General features: G+C 45.3%; 1 protein-coding gene across 5 annotated transcripts in view; it reads right to left on the bottom strand.

Moving 5' to 3' along the window:
* Nucleotides 1–685: 685 nt before the first annotated feature.
* The window catches only part of LOC112451668 (fibrosin-1-like protein), a 29254-nt gene continuing 7974 nt past the window's right edge, over nucleotides 686–21965 (bottom strand). The window contains exons 1-16 of one of the 5 annotated variants that reach the window (XM_025011444.1): nucleotides 7213–7246; nucleotides 6948–7133; nucleotides 6729–6842; nucleotides 6415–6450; nucleotides 6291–6317; nucleotides 6143–6203; nucleotides 5847–6049; nucleotides 5394–5765; nucleotides 5064–5299; nucleotides 4844–4957; nucleotides 4547–4767; nucleotides 4238–4467; nucleotides 3938–4102; nucleotides 3573–3861; nucleotides 3316–3451; nucleotides 686–3220 (exon numbers count right to left, since the gene is read on the bottom strand). In XM_025011444.1, coding sequence (XP_024867212.1) covers nucleotides 2215–3220; nucleotides 3316–3451; nucleotides 3573–3861; nucleotides 3938–4102; nucleotides 4238–4467; nucleotides 4547–4767; nucleotides 4844–4957; nucleotides 5064–5299; nucleotides 5394–5765; nucleotides 5847–6049; nucleotides 6143–6203; nucleotides 6291–6317; nucleotides 6415–6450; nucleotides 6729–6842; nucleotides 6948–7133; nucleotides 7213–7218 — 3402 coding nt within the window. In that variant the 5' untranslated portion in view covers nucleotides 7219–7246 and the 3' untranslated portion in view covers nucleotides 686–2214. Of the gene's footprint in view, nucleotides 3221–3315; nucleotides 3452–3572; nucleotides 3862–3937; nucleotides 4103–4237; nucleotides 4468–4546; nucleotides 4768–4843; nucleotides 4958–5063; nucleotides 5300–5393; nucleotides 5766–5846; nucleotides 6050–6142; nucleotides 6204–6290; nucleotides 6318–6414; nucleotides 6451–6728; nucleotides 6843–6947; nucleotides 7134–7212; nucleotides 7247–21965 lie in introns of those variants that run through there. The other 4 variants (XM_025011446.1, XM_025011445.1, XM_025011442.1 and 1 more) reach the window with 4 other exon arrangements.

Raw genomic sequence — 21965 nt, 5'->3', positions numbered from 1 at the left:
AGGTATGTGTATATACACGTATACTCATTTGCTATATTTATTCAGTTTTATCTGCAATCTCAAATTCGATATATGCGAATCTTCATTGTTGATTTGAACACACGTTTTTAAAGCAAAGTCAACCATTTTTATTTGACCATACATTGAAAATTGTATGTGTATATATTCATATTTATGTATATATAAACATATAATTCGTTCGTATGTATAAAAAAGAGAAATATATTTTAGAAATTGTTTATATATAAATATATATGTATGTATATATATATATATATATATATATATATATATATATATATATATATATATATATATATATTAAAATTATTATATGTTTTCGTGCGTATTTCTTTTACAGAATATCTATTTAATAGAAATCGTTATAATTTTGACCTCATTTTCTGTATTAGGATCAATTAAAAACTACTAATTACTTTGCTACACAGTACAAGCACACGCGCGCGCGTGTATATATATATATATGTGTGTATATATATATATATATATATATATATATATATATATATATATATATATATATATATATTATATATATGAACAATTTATATAGGAGGAATCCTATATATATAGGAGCATCATTTTCTCTTTTTTTCAGTTTCATTCCTGTTTCTTATACATATAGTTTTAGACAGGACTGGTAAAAATACTGAAAACAACAAGATTGATAGAAACTATGATTATTAGACCCTTTTACAAAGAATCAGTTTTAGAAAAAACCTATTCACACAAAATCCTCTTTTATACTTCGCGATATCTACATGAACAAAATCATTGCATCACATTGTAACTTTGCGTCGATGAAAAATATCTACAATTTTTAAACTGCGTGTGTATAGTTTGTTAATTATATAATATACAATTTTACTGTGATTTTACAATATAAACGGAACAGAGTCTGGGAATTATTTCGATTACTCGGAAAAATCGCGTTTTTTCTTTTGAGGCACCAGGAATATTCGAACGTAACCTGGTCCATGGCACAGAACTTTTAAGAGATCTCGTAATTGGCTCTCTGGTAACACAACGACGTATATGGCTGAGAATTGAAAGAATGGTTAAAAGAGAAGGACAAAAATGTAATAATTTTAATTTTTGGGAACGTATTAAAAAACCACTGTGAATGTTACATGCACATGCACACAGTATTAAATATTCTTTGATTGAAGCACTTTGGCACGGACAAACTGCTGGTATAGTAAGCGTCATCCTGTGTTTTCGAAAATAAAATAAAAAAAGAATCTAATTGTCATAACTTTATCAGAGATAGTTTGATTTCATTTTATTTGTATCTTCGACTTTTTGGGATAAAAGAATCAATGATCTACTACTCTTGATTAATTTTTCTTTTTTATATCACAGGAAAGCACGAGAGTGCTTTTAGTCAGCATGCAAATGAAAAAAGCATGTGCCGCCGAAAGCCAAAGAACACATTTCATTTTATATACCCTCTCCTCTTTTTCTACCGTCTCTAATATACAAATTAAAGTCTAAGAAGTAAAATTTACATTCGATCATTTGTATATTACATCAATTAAATAAGGGCAAATCTTACGCGCACTTGTACGTCAGTAGTAGAGATTCAAGTTCATTTATACGTCGCAATAAATAAATAATTAAATAATTTTTTGAGTAATAATAGAGATCCGCTTAAACTCTTTCTCCTAACTCGGATTCGTTTTTTTCCCTTTTTACGTAGCCATCGCCTCACGTTCTATAATAACTATTAATATTACACACGATACTTTTTTAAAATGTACGCATAGTTATCGTCGTAATAATTAGAGCTCGTTACCACTACAGACAGTCAGATCACTGAAACTGCAGAAATCACATAACGACAGCGTTATTATTTGTGATACATCAGCGATGCCTCCGTAATTACTTCACGAAACGTCATCATTCATTTAGCCGCCGTTATTGGTGGAACACCGGCATTACTAGCAAGGCATCTTCGTTACGTTTTCACAATAGTTCTACGCGTTTCCGTACTCTTTTTCTCGATAACTATAAATATTATATATATTTATATAGTATCTATATACATTTTCTTTCTTTTTTTTTTTAAATAACGCTTCTTCTCTGTTAGCAAAATATCAGCACCGAGCTTCGAGAGTTAACTGGGTGGGGTGCTCAAAAGGTCGGCCCGTCAGTGCGTTCGCTCGCAGAAACCGAGGACGCCGGAACGATGTATCATCGAGACTGCGATCCGTCCTCTTTCTTATGAATATCCGCGTGCATAAGGGCGTTTTCAAGCGGACGTGACGGTACTCCTGGACCGGGTCCCGCTCTATGATGCATATGCAAGTTGCTGAGCGGACCTGGACTAGGGTCCTTACTTCTGAGCGTGTTTACCGGCGGTGGGGGATAGCCGGCGTACAATTTCGCCCGTTCCTCTTCTTCGGCTCTGAACGCCGCTACTAACGGGTTATATCGTAGCTGTTGTAACGTGTCGAACCGGTACTCCCGGAAAGGATCGCTCGACCAAGGGGCTCCCGGTTGACCGGCAGGCGCAGATGGCGGTGGAAAATGTTGCATTGGATGTGCGCTTAAACTGGGAAGCATGCTACGCGGCATAGAATGCGATGCTGGCATACTATGCGGATGCCTCGTAAGATAGGCATGCGGATGCGGGTGATGGTATCTCGGATCGGGCAGTGGATTTGGTCCAGGTCCTTGCGCGGACCCTGTCGTTCCGGGGCCGGGTACCGGCGGTCGTGGAAGCATTACAACTTCGTCGTCTTTGCTGCGTGGTTCCTCCTTTACGCGCACTTCCCCGGTATCCAAAGGCGCCGAGCCGTTTCTGAGCGGCGAACGATCTCGGGAAACAACCATATGTTGTCGATTCTGGTGAAGCAGTCTCTCACGTTCCATCTCGCGCCTCTCCATCTCACGGCGCTCCTTGTCCCGCCTTTCTCGCTCCCGTTCGGCCGCTTCCTGCTGTTTCCTCTTCTCTTCCTTCTCGCGTTCCCGCCTTTCTCTCTCACGTTGCTCCTCTCTCTCCCTCTCCCGTTCTCTCTCGCGTCTGATACGTTCGCGTTCCCGTTCGGCACGTTCACGCTCCCGTTCGCGTTCTCTTTCCCGTTCGCGCTCGCGCTCCCGTTCTTCCAACTCGGCGCGCCTGTCTATCGCAGGAGGTTCCGGCTTCAAGCCCCACGAAACAGTAGTCTGTGGGAATCCAGTAGTAGCGCGTTGCAATCTGAAATATTATATATGTATACATATGTTAGTGAAAAGAACGTTCACAATAAAAAAAAGGTGGCTCGATAGCTGATTGATGTTTTATATACGTACCCTCGCCATGGATCATGCACCGCACCAAGTCCACCTAGAGGCATTTCCCTTGGTGGAAAAGTTGAAAGATTCGGAAAATTCGGATTTGCCGCGCCGAATGTTGATGGATATCTTCCAAAAGGAGATATTCCTGTTCCTGTAATATAGAAAAAACAATTCTAACAATGATGTAAACACTGATAATTGTAATGCGGTTCGATGCATGTATCTACAAACATGAACGTGCGCATGTGAGAATAAATGTGAATCTTTGTTACCTCTATTACCTAAATGTGAGGTCGTTGCAGACAGAAATCCGACAGGATGGGGTGGTGGTGGTGGGGGATGAGCAGACGGCATGTTAGTTGGAAACGGAGGTGCCATTGATGGTGCACCGAGTCCAAGGCCACTGGCTGGTCCCCCTGGATAAAGATGGCCAGGTGGTCTTAATAACTCAGTTTTGGTACTAACGACACCTCCCGCCTTAGCTTCAGCCTGTTGCTTTTGTTGATGATTATATATCTCCCACGCAATGCGCACGTGCATTGCATTCCATTTTCCACTTTTCTGGATAAAAAGATCAAATGTTTAAATAAATATGTACAAGATGTGAGAGAAAATTTAGCTTTTTGTATAAAAGCACCTTTGGCGCGAACGGAGTCAAGTGATTAGGTGGCACGAAAGGTGTTGAAGGCGGTCCAATTCCGGGATGAAGAAGGCCAGTGTTAAAACCAGAATAACCAGAAAGGTTTAAGTTTCCACGAAAAAATGGCGATTCGACTCCTCCCAATTTTGGGATGTCCTTAAACTAATAAAAGACAATTTTCGTTTAACATCAGTTCACATGTATAAACGAGTTAAGAATGAATTGTGATCATGATCAGATAATTAGTATAATGGATATAATTCTTTAGTCTCATTGGATAATGAATACATTTCTTACAATTGGAGGTGGGAAAAGCGTTGACGCTGCAGCTGTTGGCAACAACGGTGTCGTGTGCTGATGTACATGCGTATGCTGATGCTGATGATGATGCATTTCCGTTCTAAGATACGCCGGTGGACCCAAATTCCCCACTCCAACTCCAACATTTCTGTCTTGAGACGCTAAGAACCTACTATCGAGTTCTCTCCTCAGAAGGTCTGCCTGACCTGTAACATGTGTCACCCCTTCTTTTGGTTAGTGCATTTATTATCTGCCCATATTCACATAGAACAAATTGCAGTGAAAAAAGTCAGATTATGAGCTTACTTGTTTGGAACAGAGACTCCGCGGAAAACGGATTAGGATTAGTCGTCGGCGGGGGAAGCGAGGGCAGTGAAGTATGCGGGCTTGAACTAGACACTGGCGGTGGTAAAGGTGCTGCGAACATCGGTGGTGGAAACGTGTGTATGCCGAGTGGTACTGGTGGCGGAGTTGGCCTCGGGACAGACGTAGCTGTCGCTGGGGACAGCTGGGAAGCTGTGTTGCTGCTATTTTTTTAGGTAAAAGATTTTTATGCCGTTTTTGTGCTTAACTTTTATTGAAAGGTTACTTGCTCAGGCTTACCTAATCCAACCTTGTGGCTTGGTGTATGCAGGTAGACTAGAATTGGCTGGAGAGGAGGTGTTTGGCACACTAACAGGCGTTATGCTGCCTCGGCTTAGACTACTCACGTTACTGCTGTAACAAACATTACAATTATTATTATAATTTCCTGTTAATTTATCGAATTACTCAATTCTGACAAACGTGGCCGTAATGCCGTGATCAGAAGGAAATATTTTACCTGTAACTATCCCTTTCCCGACTGGGGCTATGTCCACGTGGAGAGTTGTTGCTTCGTCCAGACAGACTGCAGGCCACCATGTCTCTATGAGCGATAGTATTTGCCGTGGTAACTGTATTAGTTATAGTGGATACGCATGTTGTGGTGGCAGCGCTCAATGGAGTATTACTATGACTCGCGAGGTTATTTCCTATAGTCTGTTTTAGGTTGGTACAGGGGGAAGCTCTACTTCCTCTCTAAAATACAATTATTGTCCTCGTTGATAAACACTCATATCCCGTACTTGAGATAAATATTTGTCACTGACATACTACGTAACCAGTAACTTACCACGTCAGCGCGAGACGAAGCAGAATGAGAAGGGGATGGTACCGCGGGTGGCAGATACGGGCTGTGATTTAAAGCGGTGTACGGAGTGTAGAGCGGTGGATACGACGGTTGTGTCTGCGGATACGCAGCTATAGGTATGGGCGGTGGATAACTCGTGGTGGCCGCCCCGTTCGATGGTGCTGCCGGCGTAACACCTAAACTGGCTACCGCTGGACTAGTTGTATGACTCGAGACGAGAGGCCCAATAGGTGGATGCAATGCAGGTATCGTAGTGTGCGGTTGCTGGGATAGAGAGGGTGGTGGCAGAGCAGGGGAAGCTGGCCGCTGTTGCGGAGCTATTGCACGTGGATTCGCTGCCAAAGGACTAGTCATCTGAAACAATACGTCAACAACGAATGTTACTACCTTCTCTGCGTGCGCAACAAGAGCGAGTTTTTATGCGTAGCTACTTACAGGAGGCTGGGATATGTGTGGAGGCAACGTGGGGCTGGGAGGACTCGGCGCTGTTGGAACTGGTGCAGACGCAGGCACAGGAGGTGGTATAGGTGCCGGAGCATTCGTTGCTGGATTAGAAGTTTGACCACCCGTGTCCGGTGGAGATCCGCCTGCCCCGTTTGTGGGTGGTAAAACGTGTGGCGAAGAAGACGGCAATTCGTCTAGAAACGAAAAGGAAAATTGCAGATGAGAAATATATGGCGCAATAATGGCAATAACGTTGTACTTTCTCGTTTCTAAAAGCATTTACTTACATTTACGTGTGAGAGGTGGTGGGGTAGAAGATTCAAAGAGTATAGATTCGGCATCCGAGCCCTGTAACGTACAAAATGGATGAAATTATTAAAACTGGATCGATTATTTTCTTCGAAATAGTGGAGTATCTACAGGAAATGTGCATACCTTATCGTCTTCTCCTTCACTATCACACTGAAACATCGAAACAATAAATTATGTACTTATTACCATAATATAGAAACATAATTTACGATCTTTCGAGTGTATTGATTAAATAATAGATACTTACGATATAACCTTTACCCGAACTGCAATGACTGCTAGCCTGTAATATTATAAAAGCAGACTCGTGAATAAATATACCAATTAATTTTCTAACTTTTCATTACTCATTTAATAAAGAAATTGATGTTGACGTGTGAAAAATATATTTTTATCTTAATTACACAGAAATTGAAGAGACTAGGGTATGCTAATACAGAAAACTATTGAACAGACGTCTGTTACACTTGGAGTCATGAAATAACATTTGTTACATACATTCCAAGTTACACAATTGCATTACTGTTCCAAGTTACGTGACTATAGCGGGTGTGGACTTACATCGCTGAGATGGTCCCTGGAACTGTCTGCGTCCTGGCAATCCCTAGGTATACCAGGGCCGTGCAACTGTTCAGACGCTCTGCCACTATCGTCGCTTGTACCTGCATCTAGGCCCTGCGAGAGAAATTTTCAACACCACCGTCACGTATCGCACTCTGATTGGCATATGTCAGCGAGAGATGGACTCTCGACGCGATTTAACCAAGATTATTCAATTACCTGGTTTAGCGTCGAGGGTGTCAGTATGGAATTGTGTGTGTAATGGTTGTGCTTGAAATTGTTTTTGATGTGGTGCTCGTTGTGCCTGTTATTCTGCCCCGTGTCCACCTTTGGCTTCTCCTCCACTATCGATAGCAGCGTGTGCAGCTTCTTGACATTATTTTTACCAGCTAACTTTATTGCACTCTGAAAACGAAAAAAAAAAAGATATATGAAGAATACTGTTTTGTGTACACAAATTGTGTGTATATACATGTACGCTCACAATCATATCTATATATATAAAACACTATAAATATATCTCATACATAGAATATAATATTCCACTTGTAACTTGTATTTTGCAATGTAATAACTTCGTCATTGCACTTGATTTTATTTCTACGTTGGCCGCATTATGCAGAAAGTAGCGGAAGTGCATAAGCAGTAAATACATTTGCAAAAATCTACCGTCATCACAAATTCTAATTTAACATTCAGCGTCCGCCTCATTTGCATTATCATTCTCATCGCGGATGTCGAGGAGCCGTACAAATGTTCGCCGTCATTTTTTTACATCAAAAATATCAGCACCATATTTATCGATCTAAAAAATCGTTCGAGTCGCGATTTCAAATCAATTCATGGATATGCAAAAGAGATGCGCCCACCTGCGGTCGCGAGAAAACGCGAAGCGTCGCCGCGAACGGAGGAGCACCCGCAGCCAAGCAGCCGCTAGTCCGCGGTGTCGAGTTTCATTCTTCGCGCCCGCGCGACGCCGCTCCTTAACGCGCGGCGGCGGCGGCGGCGACGGCGGCGGCGGTGACAACGACGTCGCCGAGAGCCATGCTCCCGCACTCGCGCCGAACGAGATTCCGCACTTGTGTGTCGCGCACGCACCCCGACGCGTTAGCAACACAGCACCGTCCGACGTAAACACCGTGCGAGCGAGGCTACGAGAGCGACGGACTGGACGTGGACGTGGACGTGGACGGCGGCGATGACGGCGGCATCGGGAACGTCATCGACGACGTGCAGTCGAGAGAGCGCGCCGGAGTCCGCGCGGCGAACGATCGCGGAACTTTCACGCTGTTGCGCGCGGCCCCGCCGGCGGAAAAAGCCCGAACGAGAGAGAGAACCGCCGCCGTGTCTCCTCACCTTGCCTTGCCCGCGGGATACGCGCCTTCAAACCACCGCGATGGTACGTGTGCACATTTCCGAACGCACCGCGTTCTCCTTCATTCTCCGCTCCGGGCCGAACGCCGAACAACGTTACCGGTTGTGATCCACCACGGTGCCGGGGATATCTCTCTCTCGCCCGCGCTGCGGACTCCCCCGTTGCTCGCCGTCGCCCGCCGACGACGTGGAGGATGACAACGGCGACAACGACGGCGCGTCTCGGGCCGCGACGAACTGGATTTTTCGCGATCGGACGCACGGCGCGGGATAATCCTGGCCGCGGACGGGCGCGTTCGTTCGCAAGATGACAGAGGGATTTCGCAGGCACCCGTGTCTCGTGTGCGCGATGCAGCACGGGAGTGCTGCTGGTGGGGGGGAGCGATGAAAGAGAGCGGGGAGCGAGAGGAGGCGAGAGAAAGAGCGCGAGGAGACGCTAGGTAGGGAGGGGGACCGGGGATGGGAGCGAGGGAGAGAGAGAAAAAGAGGGAGAAGGGAGAGAGCGAGGAAGAAAGAGAAGACATTGACCGAACGAGCAGCCGCGCGACAAGGCCTTCGTCGTGCCAGGCCAGCTGGAAGGAGCGAGCCGCGATCCGATTGCTCTTTCTCGCTCCCTCTCTCTGTCTCCCCCCACCCTCTCTCGCTCCTGTCCCTCTTTTTTTCGCGACGACGGCGTTGCGTTTTCTCCCTCCGATCCACGCGGCCACAGGACGTCGCGCTCTTCCTCCCTCTTTCCCCCTCCCCACCTCCTCCCCCGCCATTCCCCCTCCCTCGTGCCACGGGTGGGTACCAAAGAAAAGAAGGGAAAAAGCCACCAGAGACCTCGCGGTTGGCGCAAAAAACCACCGCCGCTGCCGTTCGCCGCGGCCGCCGCTACCACCACCACCACCACCGCCGCCACCGCCACTGCCACCGCCGCCCGGCAAAAACCGCACTCCACCTGCGCACGTGTGCCAACTGCGAGTCGAAACCCCCTAGGACGTGTTCGTCGCGGTCGGATCGCGTGCTCCTCGGCGACGCGAATTAATTGAATAAAACCTCCGCGGCCGGAGCGCTCCGTTTCGCGGAAGGTGCGGGGCGCTCGCGAGAAAAGATACGTCTAGATTCTCGCGATACGCGTCGTCGAGGGGTTCCTCCCCCGATCGTGTCCTCGGAAACGAGAGCTCGCTCGCGAGATGGTACATATTTTTTTCCTCCCTGATTTTCTCCCCCCCCCCCCCCCCTCTCTCTCTCTCTCTCTTTTTCTTTCCGAGCAAAGATGCGCCAAGACGTGATTGATGAGAGCTATCACAGTTGGCAAAGCCGCTCGTTCATTCATACGGCTGCAGCCGAATCAGCTGACGCGCATTATTCTTAGAGATAGTCGCACATTGTGCCCGAACGACGCGATGTTTTGTCAGATTGAGATTAACCGGGCTCCCGTATACACCACCGCGTTGAACGAGGCGTCACCTCGCGAACGTCGATTCGTTTCCCTTTCTCCATACAGGGAGTGCGCTGTACGATATTACCGCGACGTACGTTTTTCTAACAAACAACACAGCTCTTCCTCCGCAAATCGCGCGCGGGTCTGTGTACGTGAATTAATTTACTTTTTTAATTAATTTACTTTCCTCCCTTCCTGCTTTTACCCCTTTCTTTCTCTTTTCTTCTTTTCAAGCAAAAAGATGCGAACAACGCTCGCGCCAGAGATTGTTATTAGATGATTCGCTGCCTGGTTTTCGAGACACTCACGACACGCTCGCCGTTTGAATTTATAGTACGAAACACTCGACCAATTATCGCGCGCTTATCATTTGTAAATATATTACAAAAATGATATCAGATAAGTAGGTACTTAAAAAGCCGTGTGACTCATGCTACATATATATATGTATATGCGTGTGTTTTTGCGTACGTATGCGCGCGTAATAAAGGCCTGCTCGCAAAAATCGAGCGAGTACCCCCTGATTGACGTTAATACCGCGTTGGACAGCAACGTACGCTATCATCATGTATATCCACAATGATTAAATCCTTTCTCCCGTTTTGCCCCGCGACCACGCCGCCGCGCACGCGAGACCGTACCCCGGCTTTAAATTCCGCGAATCCCCCCCGTATGGCGTTTACCGGAGGTATGTCACAATGTATATAGTTTCGCAAGAAGGTACGCACACGATAATTCATTACGGCTGCTGCATGTATTATTATGTACCTACATGTAATCGAGACGCGCTCCACAGCGCGATACCGTACTGCCGCGATGTCGCACGAGTGAGGTGTCGTCCCCCTCGTCGGTTCCCCTCCCCCCCAACCCGAAAATCTGTCCGGACGAGCAATCGCTCTTCGAACGCGAGGAACGGGAAAAGAAAAACGGGTGTTCTGGAAGCGGCAATTACACGAGCGCGATTCAAGCCGACGAATTACATGACTCGTTGATTCTGTAACGAGCTGTTGTGGCCCCTGTCGTCCTGTCCTCAAGATTATCCTATTACGGGAACGACGCAAGAACTTAATTACGATTAAACGCCCGCATATAAATGGAAAGGAAAAACCAACACGGGTGTAATTATGCGTTTAGGCGCATGTAAAAAAAAAAAAAAAAAAAATTTCTCGCACTTTGTCCCCCCCCTGCTGCTGCTGCTCTCCTCTCTTTTCTTTCTTTTTTTTTTATTTCTGCAAGTCACGGCTCACGCCGCTCGAGGGGCAACGCGACGCGATAACGCGTTCTTATGCCGATATACACAGGACGTTACGGCGTAACGAAGTTTCTTCACGTCGCGATACGCAACGTTGCATATTATTATGCATATAATTTTTGTCCGTGCCCTCTTCTCCCGCTCCTCTCCCCCCCCCTTCGCCGTTCCTTTTCATTTGGCCGGGTGATTTGCGTACAAATGGTACACGAGTCTTTATGGAAGCTATAAAAACGTACGCTATTGTCCATAAATCTGCGAACGCGAATAAAAAAAACGGGATAGATTTTATCAATGAAAATGTATTCTTTTCATATTTACTTCGGCGCAACTTTTGTTGCAAATAAAAAACACAAGCGCAATAGAAAAAATCAACACAACGCTGCTGCGTCGAGTATATTGAGATGTAAAAGCCATTAGTATTCGTGAATAAAAATACTAGAGTTGAAGAGTCGCGGACGCAACAATCGGGCGGGCCCACTTTTTCCAACAAACGACTTGTTTACCATTTGCCATTCAATGAATAGTGAAATCTATCGATTGTCTAAAAAACCGCGCGTGCGTGAAATTAATGCCGCGCATACACACATGTCGAAACGAGTAAAACACACGGATCTGTATACCAATCTTCCTCCTACAATAATTGAGGAACGCGTTATTAAATGTAATAAAAGTGTGCCAATAGTACAAGTAAAAAAAAAAAGTATCTTTATTATTGATTCATTTACACTGTTCATGTTGCAAAGAATGCCGAAAATAGCTATAGGTTTCTAAATTTCCATCTTCCCATTTTCCTATGCTAATATTTTGCTGCCCGTGCGAACTGTGTTCAGGTAATTTATTCGTAATTAAAAAACATAATTTTAAATAGACTACCTGTAGCGATACTGTAACAAAAACACGTTAAAACTGCAAAATCTTGCAGTTTTACTGCTGTTTACGAAAATTGATTTAAATTAAATTCTAATTAAACGTGCGCTCGAAAATATTTTTTAAAAAAGGGAGAAAGAAAAAGGAAGATCTTCGAAAATCGAGGAATGTCCGATCTCAGCCTATCTCCGCGGAAGAAATCTCTTGAGTCGTCGCGGAGAATCGCGGTGTGCGCGCGCGAGGAACAAGATAGAAGCTTCCACGGCACGGCGAGCGAAGTTCCTTGGCTCCGCGGTGCGAATCGTGCGGAGGGAAGGTCGTTCTCGGGCGCGCGGACGTTCCACCGTGGGGCCGTGCCGTGCATGCCTGCGTGCGTGTAAGCGTGAGTGCGTGCGTGCGTGCGTGCGTGCGTGCATTCGGGACCGACCGACCGGCTACCAAAGTCGTCCGTCCGCACGCCGCGTCGCGGCGTTGCCGCGTTTCCGTCCATTTCGTTATGTTGACACGACCCGGGGCTTGCTCTAATCAACCGCCCGGCCGCCCCGCGTGCTGGCAACGTTAATATGCTCTCCGCCGGTGTGTGCACAGGTATACACGAACGGGCGCGCGGCGGACAGATCTCCTCCGCGCGGTTTACTCGCGAGAAACGCTGTTAATGTACTCGCGCGGGACGAGGGGATGATGACGACGACGACGGGGTTCCCGCGAAAGGAGGGCGATCGTATCGTTAATTCACCGCGAATTTGCGGACAGAAATAACGCCTCCTTGTAAACACATATTACCTACACGTGTCTCTCGACACATCGTTATACGCTTGCCGAATCAAATGTCCGTTCCAATTTGCGCGTTAAAACGACGCGATACGAAACTGATTATTCTGAACAGTTCGAAAGAAGTCGTTCGGATGCAGAAAAACGGCACTCTTATAACCGCGGAGATACAAGAGGTTGTTCACTTATTGCCGCGTCAAACAGGACGTTAACACTGTCCACGGATTTATCGCGGAGACTTTAATTCGGTCGCGATGTTTACGAACCAAGTAATTACGCATAAATTATATTGCCGGTGAAAACGCAGCGCGCGAGCATAAATTAAATGTATAATATTTATGTCCGCGTTTTAAATTTATATATTCATTTTTTATCAGCGCGCGATAAAGGTGCACGAGCGTGGAGAGTTTTATGAATTTTGAGCTACTGCGACACGTTACTTATATAATACGGCTCTTTTTCGGGAATTGGCCTTTTACGGTCTCGTCTAATGCTTGTCTTTCCAATTAAGCGTTAATGGAATCACTTCGCCGTTAATAATCACGTCGGGGTGATACCGTAGACAGTGTGTAAACTCTGCGCGCGCGCGCTTTGACGGATTAAAAGCCGCCGATTGGGTCAAGTGTACGAAAGGACCAACTTTACTTCCTATTACCCGTATAAACACCCCGGGTTTGTTTTCTTTGATTTTTCGCATGGGATAAAACAACCCAGTGTGGCACTGTATTTTTATAGCCGCCGTAAATCGTCCGCCGCGAGAATGACAAGGAGAAGATATTGCCCCGTACAGATTTACATTGAGCAAAATAAAACTGTCTCGCGGAATGAAACTGTCTCGTACTTTTGCCGTCGTCCGAATGATTATGGTTTTTTAGCGTATTTTCAACGTGCACACGTAACTGGCCTGAATTACGCGTCGTTCGCGCTGACAGAAACTATCGGGGCTCGGGCGAGAGAGATTTTCCGGAAGAGCGGCGAGAGCGCGATAAATCACCCGATAACGCGCCGACTTGTAACGAGCGTTAAATTTGACAACGACGGTTCTCCTCCTTTTTGTCCGCGTGCCACACAACTCACGTGTGCATACGTTCGCGTATGTAAAAGATTTCCGCGCAACATATACGCTCACTTTTCCCGACGAGAGTAGTGGCTGACATAACGGAGCACGCGCACGCGCGCGCGCGCGCGCGCGCACGAGGACATATGGTTTGACAAAGATTTCGGCGGTTTGCCAGTGCGGGGAATTGACGCGCGCTGAACGGCGTCTGGCGTTCGTCCAAAGTTATATGAAGGTAAACACGTATCATTTCCCCGAGCATTGTTTGCGCTCGCGGAGTTACGGCGCTCATCGTGCCGTATTACCGCGCGTTTATTTCGCGCGCGCGCGCGCGCCCGTAATTCGTTCATTAGCGACGCGCGGATGAAATAAAAGAATCCCCAGATGCAGCTCGCTTTAATGCGAGAAAGCGTCACCGACAGACGTCGCGTCGCGTCTCTGATTGCCGCAGCCAGCTTATCCCTTTTATTTCTTATTTCGGAATTCTTCTGCTAATGGCGAAAATTCGCAAGACATCCAATGGGCAAGATCAATTTCTTTAAAGAAACTTTCCTTGAAAATCACCCTTCCTCCCTTCAATATACATAACCGTTAAATATTTCGGTATTGAAATATAATTCGAGACTATACGTTAAAGCGCAATATAAAAAAAAGAGAATATTGTTGATTTGAAAATGTCTTCAGTTTTAACGTGAAAATCTTGAAATGAGATTGCGTTAAACGGAAAAAAGCTGGATTGAATGAATTTAAGTAATTTATGTAGTTCTCTCTCTCTCTCTCTCTCTCTCTCTCAACAAAAATATAAGTTGAAATAAATTCTTATAAAAAGATTATAGAAAAGTGCTTCTTAACTAACAATAAAAAAAACTATTAGCATAAATAAATTTAAAAAATCCCGCTATATGGAGTATACGAATTTATTATCTCCCCACGCGAGATAGACGTGTCTATTACAAGCATTCGCAAAATCGCCCAACAGGGGGAACGCTGTTACGTGATACGTTTATCCGACGCGAAGACGGCACACGCTCGCCTACGCGGGATAATAAACGGAAGACGACCCGGGTTGTTTGGTTTAAACGGCAGAACACGGCAGCGTGTTGAGAAACATTGTGTCAAGATACACCAGCGACGGGATGCCGCGCGCGACGACGCAACTCCATTCTCCATCGCTGCGGACGGGAAAAGTTCTTATCGCGCGCCGATACGTTTGAAACGACGTAAACAGAGCGAGAGAAATGCGATCGCGACGCATCTCGAGCTTTAACCCTACGTCATTCCGATCGAGAAAGTTGCATCGTTACACTTGAGCCTGTCGATGTACGTTCGTCTAAACCAACGGTTGACCTTGCGTACCAACGTCGTTCACGTATCAATGGAATTATCGCGGAACGATAGTTTTATCACTTCGTTTCTTCCCATTTGTAAACTCGAATAATTTACGTAGGAAGAAAAACAGCTGATAACGAATACTTTTAAAATATCAACGCATTATAACGACTGAGTCGTGTCTTAAATCATTCCTGACGAGTGTAGAAAGGTACACAGTAGAAAATAATCATAGGATTATCTAGCAGCGATAACATAAAAGGACGTTTCCATTGTACTGCCTCTCGAAAGTGCGAACACGCGTAAACACATTTTCTTTTCTAACAAGTTTAACCTGGTGTTTCCAAAGTAAGGCAGTCGTCTCTGAACCATTAGGTTTTCCATCCCGCTGGGAATCGAGCGCCAGATATCCGGAGTGCGTGCGGGCCACTCTCGCTTATACGCCATGACACCGGCCCGGGCCGAGGATCGGTGGGCAATAAAGCATTTATCCCGACGTAAACAAAAAAAAAAGAGAGAAGAGAGACGGACAAAGGGGGGAAAAAAGTGCCGACAGAGGGAAGAAAAAAGAAGAAATAGCGGACCGACAAACCGGTGGCGGTAAAAAGATTTAGCGCGGTGTAAACGCGGCGATAAAGTCCCGGGCCGCGCGATCGTCCCGCGCGAAAATCTCTCGTCGATTTGCACGGGGCCGCACATATACCGGTAATTCAACCCGTTATTACCGCGCATTCGACGCGCGGGATTCCGCGTTCTCTCGTATACATACTCTCTGCGCGCGCGAAACGGCGACGGCTTGAAAAGTGAGCACCGCGCACTCATTATCTCCGCGCGCCGCGGAGACGCGTTGTTCCTAATGCTTATCGCGGACAACACTGCCGCGCTCGATCGCTTCCGCGTGCGAGTGACCGCGCGCCACTTTGCCGGAGGGGAAAATCGCGCCTATCCTTCTGGGGTCTCCCTTCGCGCAGGGAGCAAGAATTTTTAATCGGACGTCGCACATTATTTAAGCGAAGTGCCAGCTATCGGCCACGTAGCATGTGGTAATGAATAATAATAAAGCTATTAGCCTCCCTGCCGAATACATTAAAAGTCCACCCGAAATCGAAACTGTGTCGGAATAATATTTCGGTGTTCTCGTTTTCGCAATACGATAACTCGCGGGAGAGGGAAACAGAAATTTCATTAAACGACAAATGTGCTGGGTGCATGATACGTTTTACATTTATCTGCTCGTTGAATTTTTGTTCCGATAATAGCTGTCCGTATCGGAAGAACTGCTCTTAGCAGCTTTTATTTCAAAAGTTTCTCAAGAACTGACCTGTCCTTATCCGTATCTCTAAATTTATCTTTATCTCTAAATTCTATATGTTTTTTGAAGAATGTAAATGGATAATCACGTCGTAATCCGTGTCACGAAACGTATGTTGGAAATATTTATTCATACCGTCTCGATGCCGCGCCGTTCCGACGGAACGAAGGATATCGATTTATCTTTGAAGGCTGTTTCGACAAGCACATAAAAGAATACGTATCTCTCTCTCTTGAACTATCGTATCTGGCGTACCTGCATGAGGCTCTTCAAAATCCGAGAGGCACTGGTGTGCCCCGTACAACGAGGTACGTTTCTCGTATGTCTGTTAAGTTATATAGGTTTCTCGTTGTACGGGGTTCCTTTTTTTCGAAAGCAACCGCAACGACGTGACAACCGCGACACAAAGGAAGATACGAAAGTAAGAGACGTGGACTTTCTTCCGTGTCTTAGGGAATTACGGAGAGAAGTAGGTCACTTTTCATGCAGGTGCGAGAGACTTTCTTTGTCGCCGGACATCGATACGGTGTCCCCTCCCATATCGATCTCTACCAAGCAAAGCGGTTTAAAGCCTTTTCTTTCACCGTCTTCAAAATATGTATATGCAAGAGGAAAAAATGTCACGGGCAGTTTTCGCGAAATGCACAGCGCGACAGCGCAAAGCGCGTGTTTTCGTCGAAGCGAATAGAAATGTTTGTTTACGGGACGCGTATTCGCCGCGCGTTATCTCGATATCATATCGTTGATAATTAATCGCTGGTAATTATCCGACGGATCTCGTGTATTTGCTATCGGTACCGTTGAATCTCATTTATTTACCAGTATTAATAAGAGCTTTTGTATAATTAATTAAAAGCTGATAAATGTAATGTAGTTTTTATTAATAACCGGGAGGGATTTAAAGGATAACGATGTAGGAGCGGAGAGCGCGAGCGGAACCCGATCGTGCGCGCATTTTGATTTATTATTAAAATATGCTACCTCGTTACGCATTCATCGTTGTATCGCGTAATTCACGGGATAATAGAATTATTCGCCGATGATAGTCAATTACATTGTTGCCTTTGAGTGCCTCCGGTAATTTTTATAAATCGCTCGCTGTAAAATAACTCAAAGCGCATGCTTAATTATGAGGTAATTAGGTTCCCCGCGTCATCCAATTGTTACCGTTCGTACGGCAATTAGCGGGCTGCCGATCGGTAGAGTCTATTATTTTTTAACGAACTGTGAATAACGTAGCGATGTACCGACGAATTATTTCACGAAGCAATCGAACAAAGTGAAAACAAAAAAAACCATAAAAAGAGCAGAAGAGCAGCGAAGTCCGTTGCTCAATATCGCGAAAAAATAATATCGTTTCAATACAATAACTTCAATGTTATTCCAACCGGCGCTAAAATTGTGCATATACTTCGAATTATTACGACCCTCTGGTGTTCATTTTTGCGTGCATCGAGATGAAAATAGAATCGCGACGAACTCTGGCGTGTATCGAAAATACGATAGGTAGGAAAACGGATAGAACGAACGTCTGTCGGAGATATTTTATCGCGAAGATGAGACACGGGAGTTTACGCAGCTAAATTCCACGATGATAAAAAAAAGACGTGGTTTAAAAGATTCAAATCTGTTTTGCGAAATTATTTTCCTCTAAAACAATACACGGAGAGAATTTTTAGTTATATTTTACCCTTAAATTCACTACAAACTTGGGACAACTTGGCAACCAAGAAATTTTTAAAATATACAAGACATTTTACAAACAACGTGATAAAAATTACCAAGCAGATTGGTAAATTTTGAAAAATTATTGAAATTTCCTAGATACATTTTAATAAAATTAATCAAACATATTTTATATTTTAATGTAATAAATATTAATATTTTTTTTAATGCTAGATATTAATCAGAATAGCTCGCATAAAATTCGTTGGTGGTACATGTCCCACAACTACCATGATTTTAGGGTAAATTTTAAGAGAAAATTCTCTCCGTGTAGACATTTGAATCGTTAGGTTCAATCTTATATCCAATCGTCGAAATGATAAAGAAGCTAGCAAAATACAACAGAGTTGCTTGTGTCGTAACCCATAATTAAATGTAACTAAACATAAACGGTAATTAACACGTTGCAATGAACGATTTCAAATTGGCGTTCTACAAATAGACCGTCGCAGAATTTTCAAATCAAATTCTCGCACTCGAACTTCCTACGGGTTCTTTCCCTGCAGAAATCCCGGAATCGGTGTCATCCTCCCTTGGCCTTCCAACCCTTGCACGCGCTCGCGACTCCGGAGGCTTCTACGGATAGTCGGTATATCCGATGCGGATGCGCGTATTTCATCCGGGTGATCTCTGTTGACGGATCATGTGGCAGAATTCGACCGTCCTCGCTTCCCACCGACACGCGTCGCGCGATGCACCGTGTCTCTGATTTATTGAGTGGCGGGCGCTGCTGACCTCACTCCGTCGGCACGGCTAACGATACCGCGAAGCGGAGCGGTGCGGAGCGGAGCCCTCGGTGATCCGCCGAACACCGGCGATTCTGTCCGACGCAAAATTACGTTTCTCGGCCGACGAACTCGAAAGCTCTTTGCTCTCTCTCGCTCACTCTCTCTCCCCGGTCTTTCTCCTTCTCTCCCGCTCGCGACGAGAAGAACTCGACTCGTTCCGGCGATACGAGAAGAGAGTTTCGAGACATTCGGTCCGAGAAAGCCGCAGGACACATCGCTCGCCGAAACGAGTAATTCGAAGCCCCGTAGCAAGCGCATCGGGGGTCTTATCGTCGGGTCTTATCAGCGCGCACGTACACTCTCGGAAGGCCTCGAGTGTTTATTTTGTATCGGCCGCTGTATGATATTTTATTTCGCGTCGGTGCGTGCGTATATATGCGCCGACTGTTCAATTTGCAATTTAAATTCGTATTTCCTTTTCTTGCATATAATCGCACCCCTGACATAAAGTTTCATGTATTTTCTTCCTCATCGGACAGTAATAAAAAATATTATAATGACAAGACTGGGTTTTTTTCGTGTTTAACTTTTTCGCGAATTACGCTGCCTCTCGAAAGATAAGAAAAATAACCTTTATGTCATGACGTAAGTTGTCGATAATATACGTATATTTGGTTTGTATATTGGCTATTCGAAATCTTACCGGCTGTATTAATTTAAATTAACTCGTTAATTACATGTCAATTAAAGCATAATCTCCCTCGTGCGACGCGTCCATGAATAAACCTCTACTGTTCACATTACCACGAATATCAATAACATTAACGAAATTATCGCCAATTTGGTATTTTATACGCTTCGTGGATAATAATGAAGAATCCCTCGTTAAATTATTAATTAAGACATCTCACGCGTCACATTCTATTAATTCTTAAACTCTCTCTCTCTCTCTCTCTCTCTCTCTCGGTCGCAATAGCATTCAAAATTTACAAAACAAATAACGTATTTAACGGCAACTGTGGCAACCGCATTGGCGGTTTCTTGTATAACGCGGCCTCATTTGTCAGACAACGTGACACTGACCTCATCCCGAATTCACGAGCGTTATAACGTCAACGATTATATCGATCGCTCCGGCGCCTTTCGGCTTTTTAATAGAAAAAGCCCGCCTTTCGAGACCGAGCCGTCAACGTCGATGATCAACGAGCCCGATATTTCGATCAACGCGAACGGCCAGCGTCCTCGAGGAAAGCGATGGTCTGATGTAATGCAGTTTGCGGACATCTTAATAGACCATAAAGACAAGTCCGCTCCTCTCGATGCTCTATTCATAGATTTATCCGTGAACTCTCGTAAACGCGGATGGGCAAAACGCACGTTCTTAGCGGGGAGCCGATGACCGTAAATAACTACTCCGTTCTTTCTTTTCTCTCCGTTCTGTCTTAACATTTTCAAGTGTTTTGCCACCAGGCAGGTCACGCGGCAGGTGTCGCAAGGAAAACGATAGACGGTAGTGATCCTCAATGAAAAAAGATTCTTTTGCATGTGCAGCTTTGCTCCCGAAAAAAAAGCGGCGTTAAAAATTCAATCCAATTTCGCGGATCTCGCCGGTGACCACTGTTTTTTTTTCATAGCGCGCAATATCGTGATTTAGTGCCCGAGATTTTGTTAAAATAAATAAAATTGTCTCGAATAGCTGTTAAATCGCTGCAAAACTATACCAAATCACGACATTTATGTATACAAGCCTACAAGCGTAAAAAAAAAGATATCGACCATACCGTATATAATAAACATATAATAATTCGGGATCAATCAGGGAGGAAAAAAGGAACACGGGTGAACACACGACTGTCAGTAGAAATTCTGCCGCATTATAATAGCTAATGGAGTTTCTCGTGAATCTGTTGGGATAATAACTATGAGCGCTGCGCGCGATTTAAATTAGGTAAAAAACAGTGTACATTGCAAAATGTAATCACGTTAAGCGTTACATTGTAGCATTATTAATCGCCGGACATTTAATATGCGACGGAAGATATACGTTGAAAATTCGCGGGTCGCGTTTCCACACGTTAACCACGTATGATGCCCCGAAGCGTTATTACAGAATAATTACGCATGCACATACATTTCACGGCGATGTTAACGCGCGCGACGGTATTTTTCTCGGAAAACGGGAACGATCTCTCGTATACCGAGGGAGCAAATAAACGGGAAGAAACGGCGAAAGACACTCGCGGTTGTGAGAGAATCGGCACCTGGCGGCGAGGTCGGAGTTTGCATTCTGGCAGGATCGGAGATACCAAAAGGATCTCTTTTCCCTCCCGTCGCCACCCCTCCCCTTCTTCCTCCTCCTCCTTCTTCTCCTCCTCGACTTCCACGCGCCGACGGCGATTGCAAAAGGACACGGTGGAGCAGCGAAATGGCGCCTTTGATATCGGACGCGCCAAATGCAATCCGAACGACACTCTCCCGAAACATTTCGCAAATCGGAGTCGAATCGTTTAGCGGCGCGGGCAGGCGAGCGAATGAAATTCGCTCGCAAGGCCGTCCGCCGTTCTGCGGCTCTCCACTCTTTACCCGTGCGGTATTCCCAAATAAGAAAACCAAGGTCACATCTCGACGGCGAGAGAACGTCATTTTCAACAGGATCGAATTCTCTCGCCGTCTTGATGCGAAAGAGAGGAAGAGAGCGAAAGAGTCCCGAGATCGTTCGCGTTCCGTCATCAGGACGGACCTTTCGAAGCGTTCTATTTGCCGCGTTTATTCTCGGCATATCGGCGATAACAGAGGCTCCAATAACCAGAGAAGTGAGCGTCGATAACTCATGAGCCAGCGGATGTGCTCCCTCGCCACATCCGCGTCCCGCGACTGTTTCTATTTAATTTGCAACAGATTACAGCGCGAGAGAACACATCTCTCTCTCTCTCTCTCTCTCTCTCTCTCTCTCTCTCTCTCTCTCTCTCTCTCGCTCGCTCGCGCGGTACTTTTAATTAAGAAAATAAAAACCGTCACCGCGCGCGGCCGGAGGTGGAATTTCCGCTTTACCTTTTGAACATCCCCAGCAGCTTGATTCATGCCGGAATATCTATTCAGGAATGATCGACAGGCCCGTTTAGACGGTCCGCGTACTACTCTGCCCCGTCATTCGCACGCGCGATAACAATAACGTCGCGTTTAGCGCTTCAACGGAGTTAAAAAGTACCGGTTGTTTTTCAGCGCCGCAAGGACGATTGTACGATATATTCGAAAAATAGTAAAAATATTCCGTTAGAACAAATATGTATCGAAGAAGTGCATTTCATTGGTTTACGTAGCGTGATCCGTTATTGGCGAAAAGTAAACGCATTTCTACTGATCAAATTTGAAATCGGCGTTCGTTCGTAAAAACAT

The sequence above is a fragment of the Temnothorax curvispinosus genome, unplaced genomic scaffold, assembly GCF_003070985.1.
Source record: "Temnothorax curvispinosus isolate PA1 unplaced genomic scaffold, ASM307098v1 QBEX01002451.1, whole genome shotgun sequence".
Classification (NCBI taxonomy): domain Eukaryota; kingdom Metazoa; phylum Arthropoda; class Insecta; order Hymenoptera; family Formicidae; genus Temnothorax; species Temnothorax curvispinosus.
Note: the sequence above shows the minus strand (reverse complement) of the source record. Positions and strands in the feature narration are given on the sequence as shown.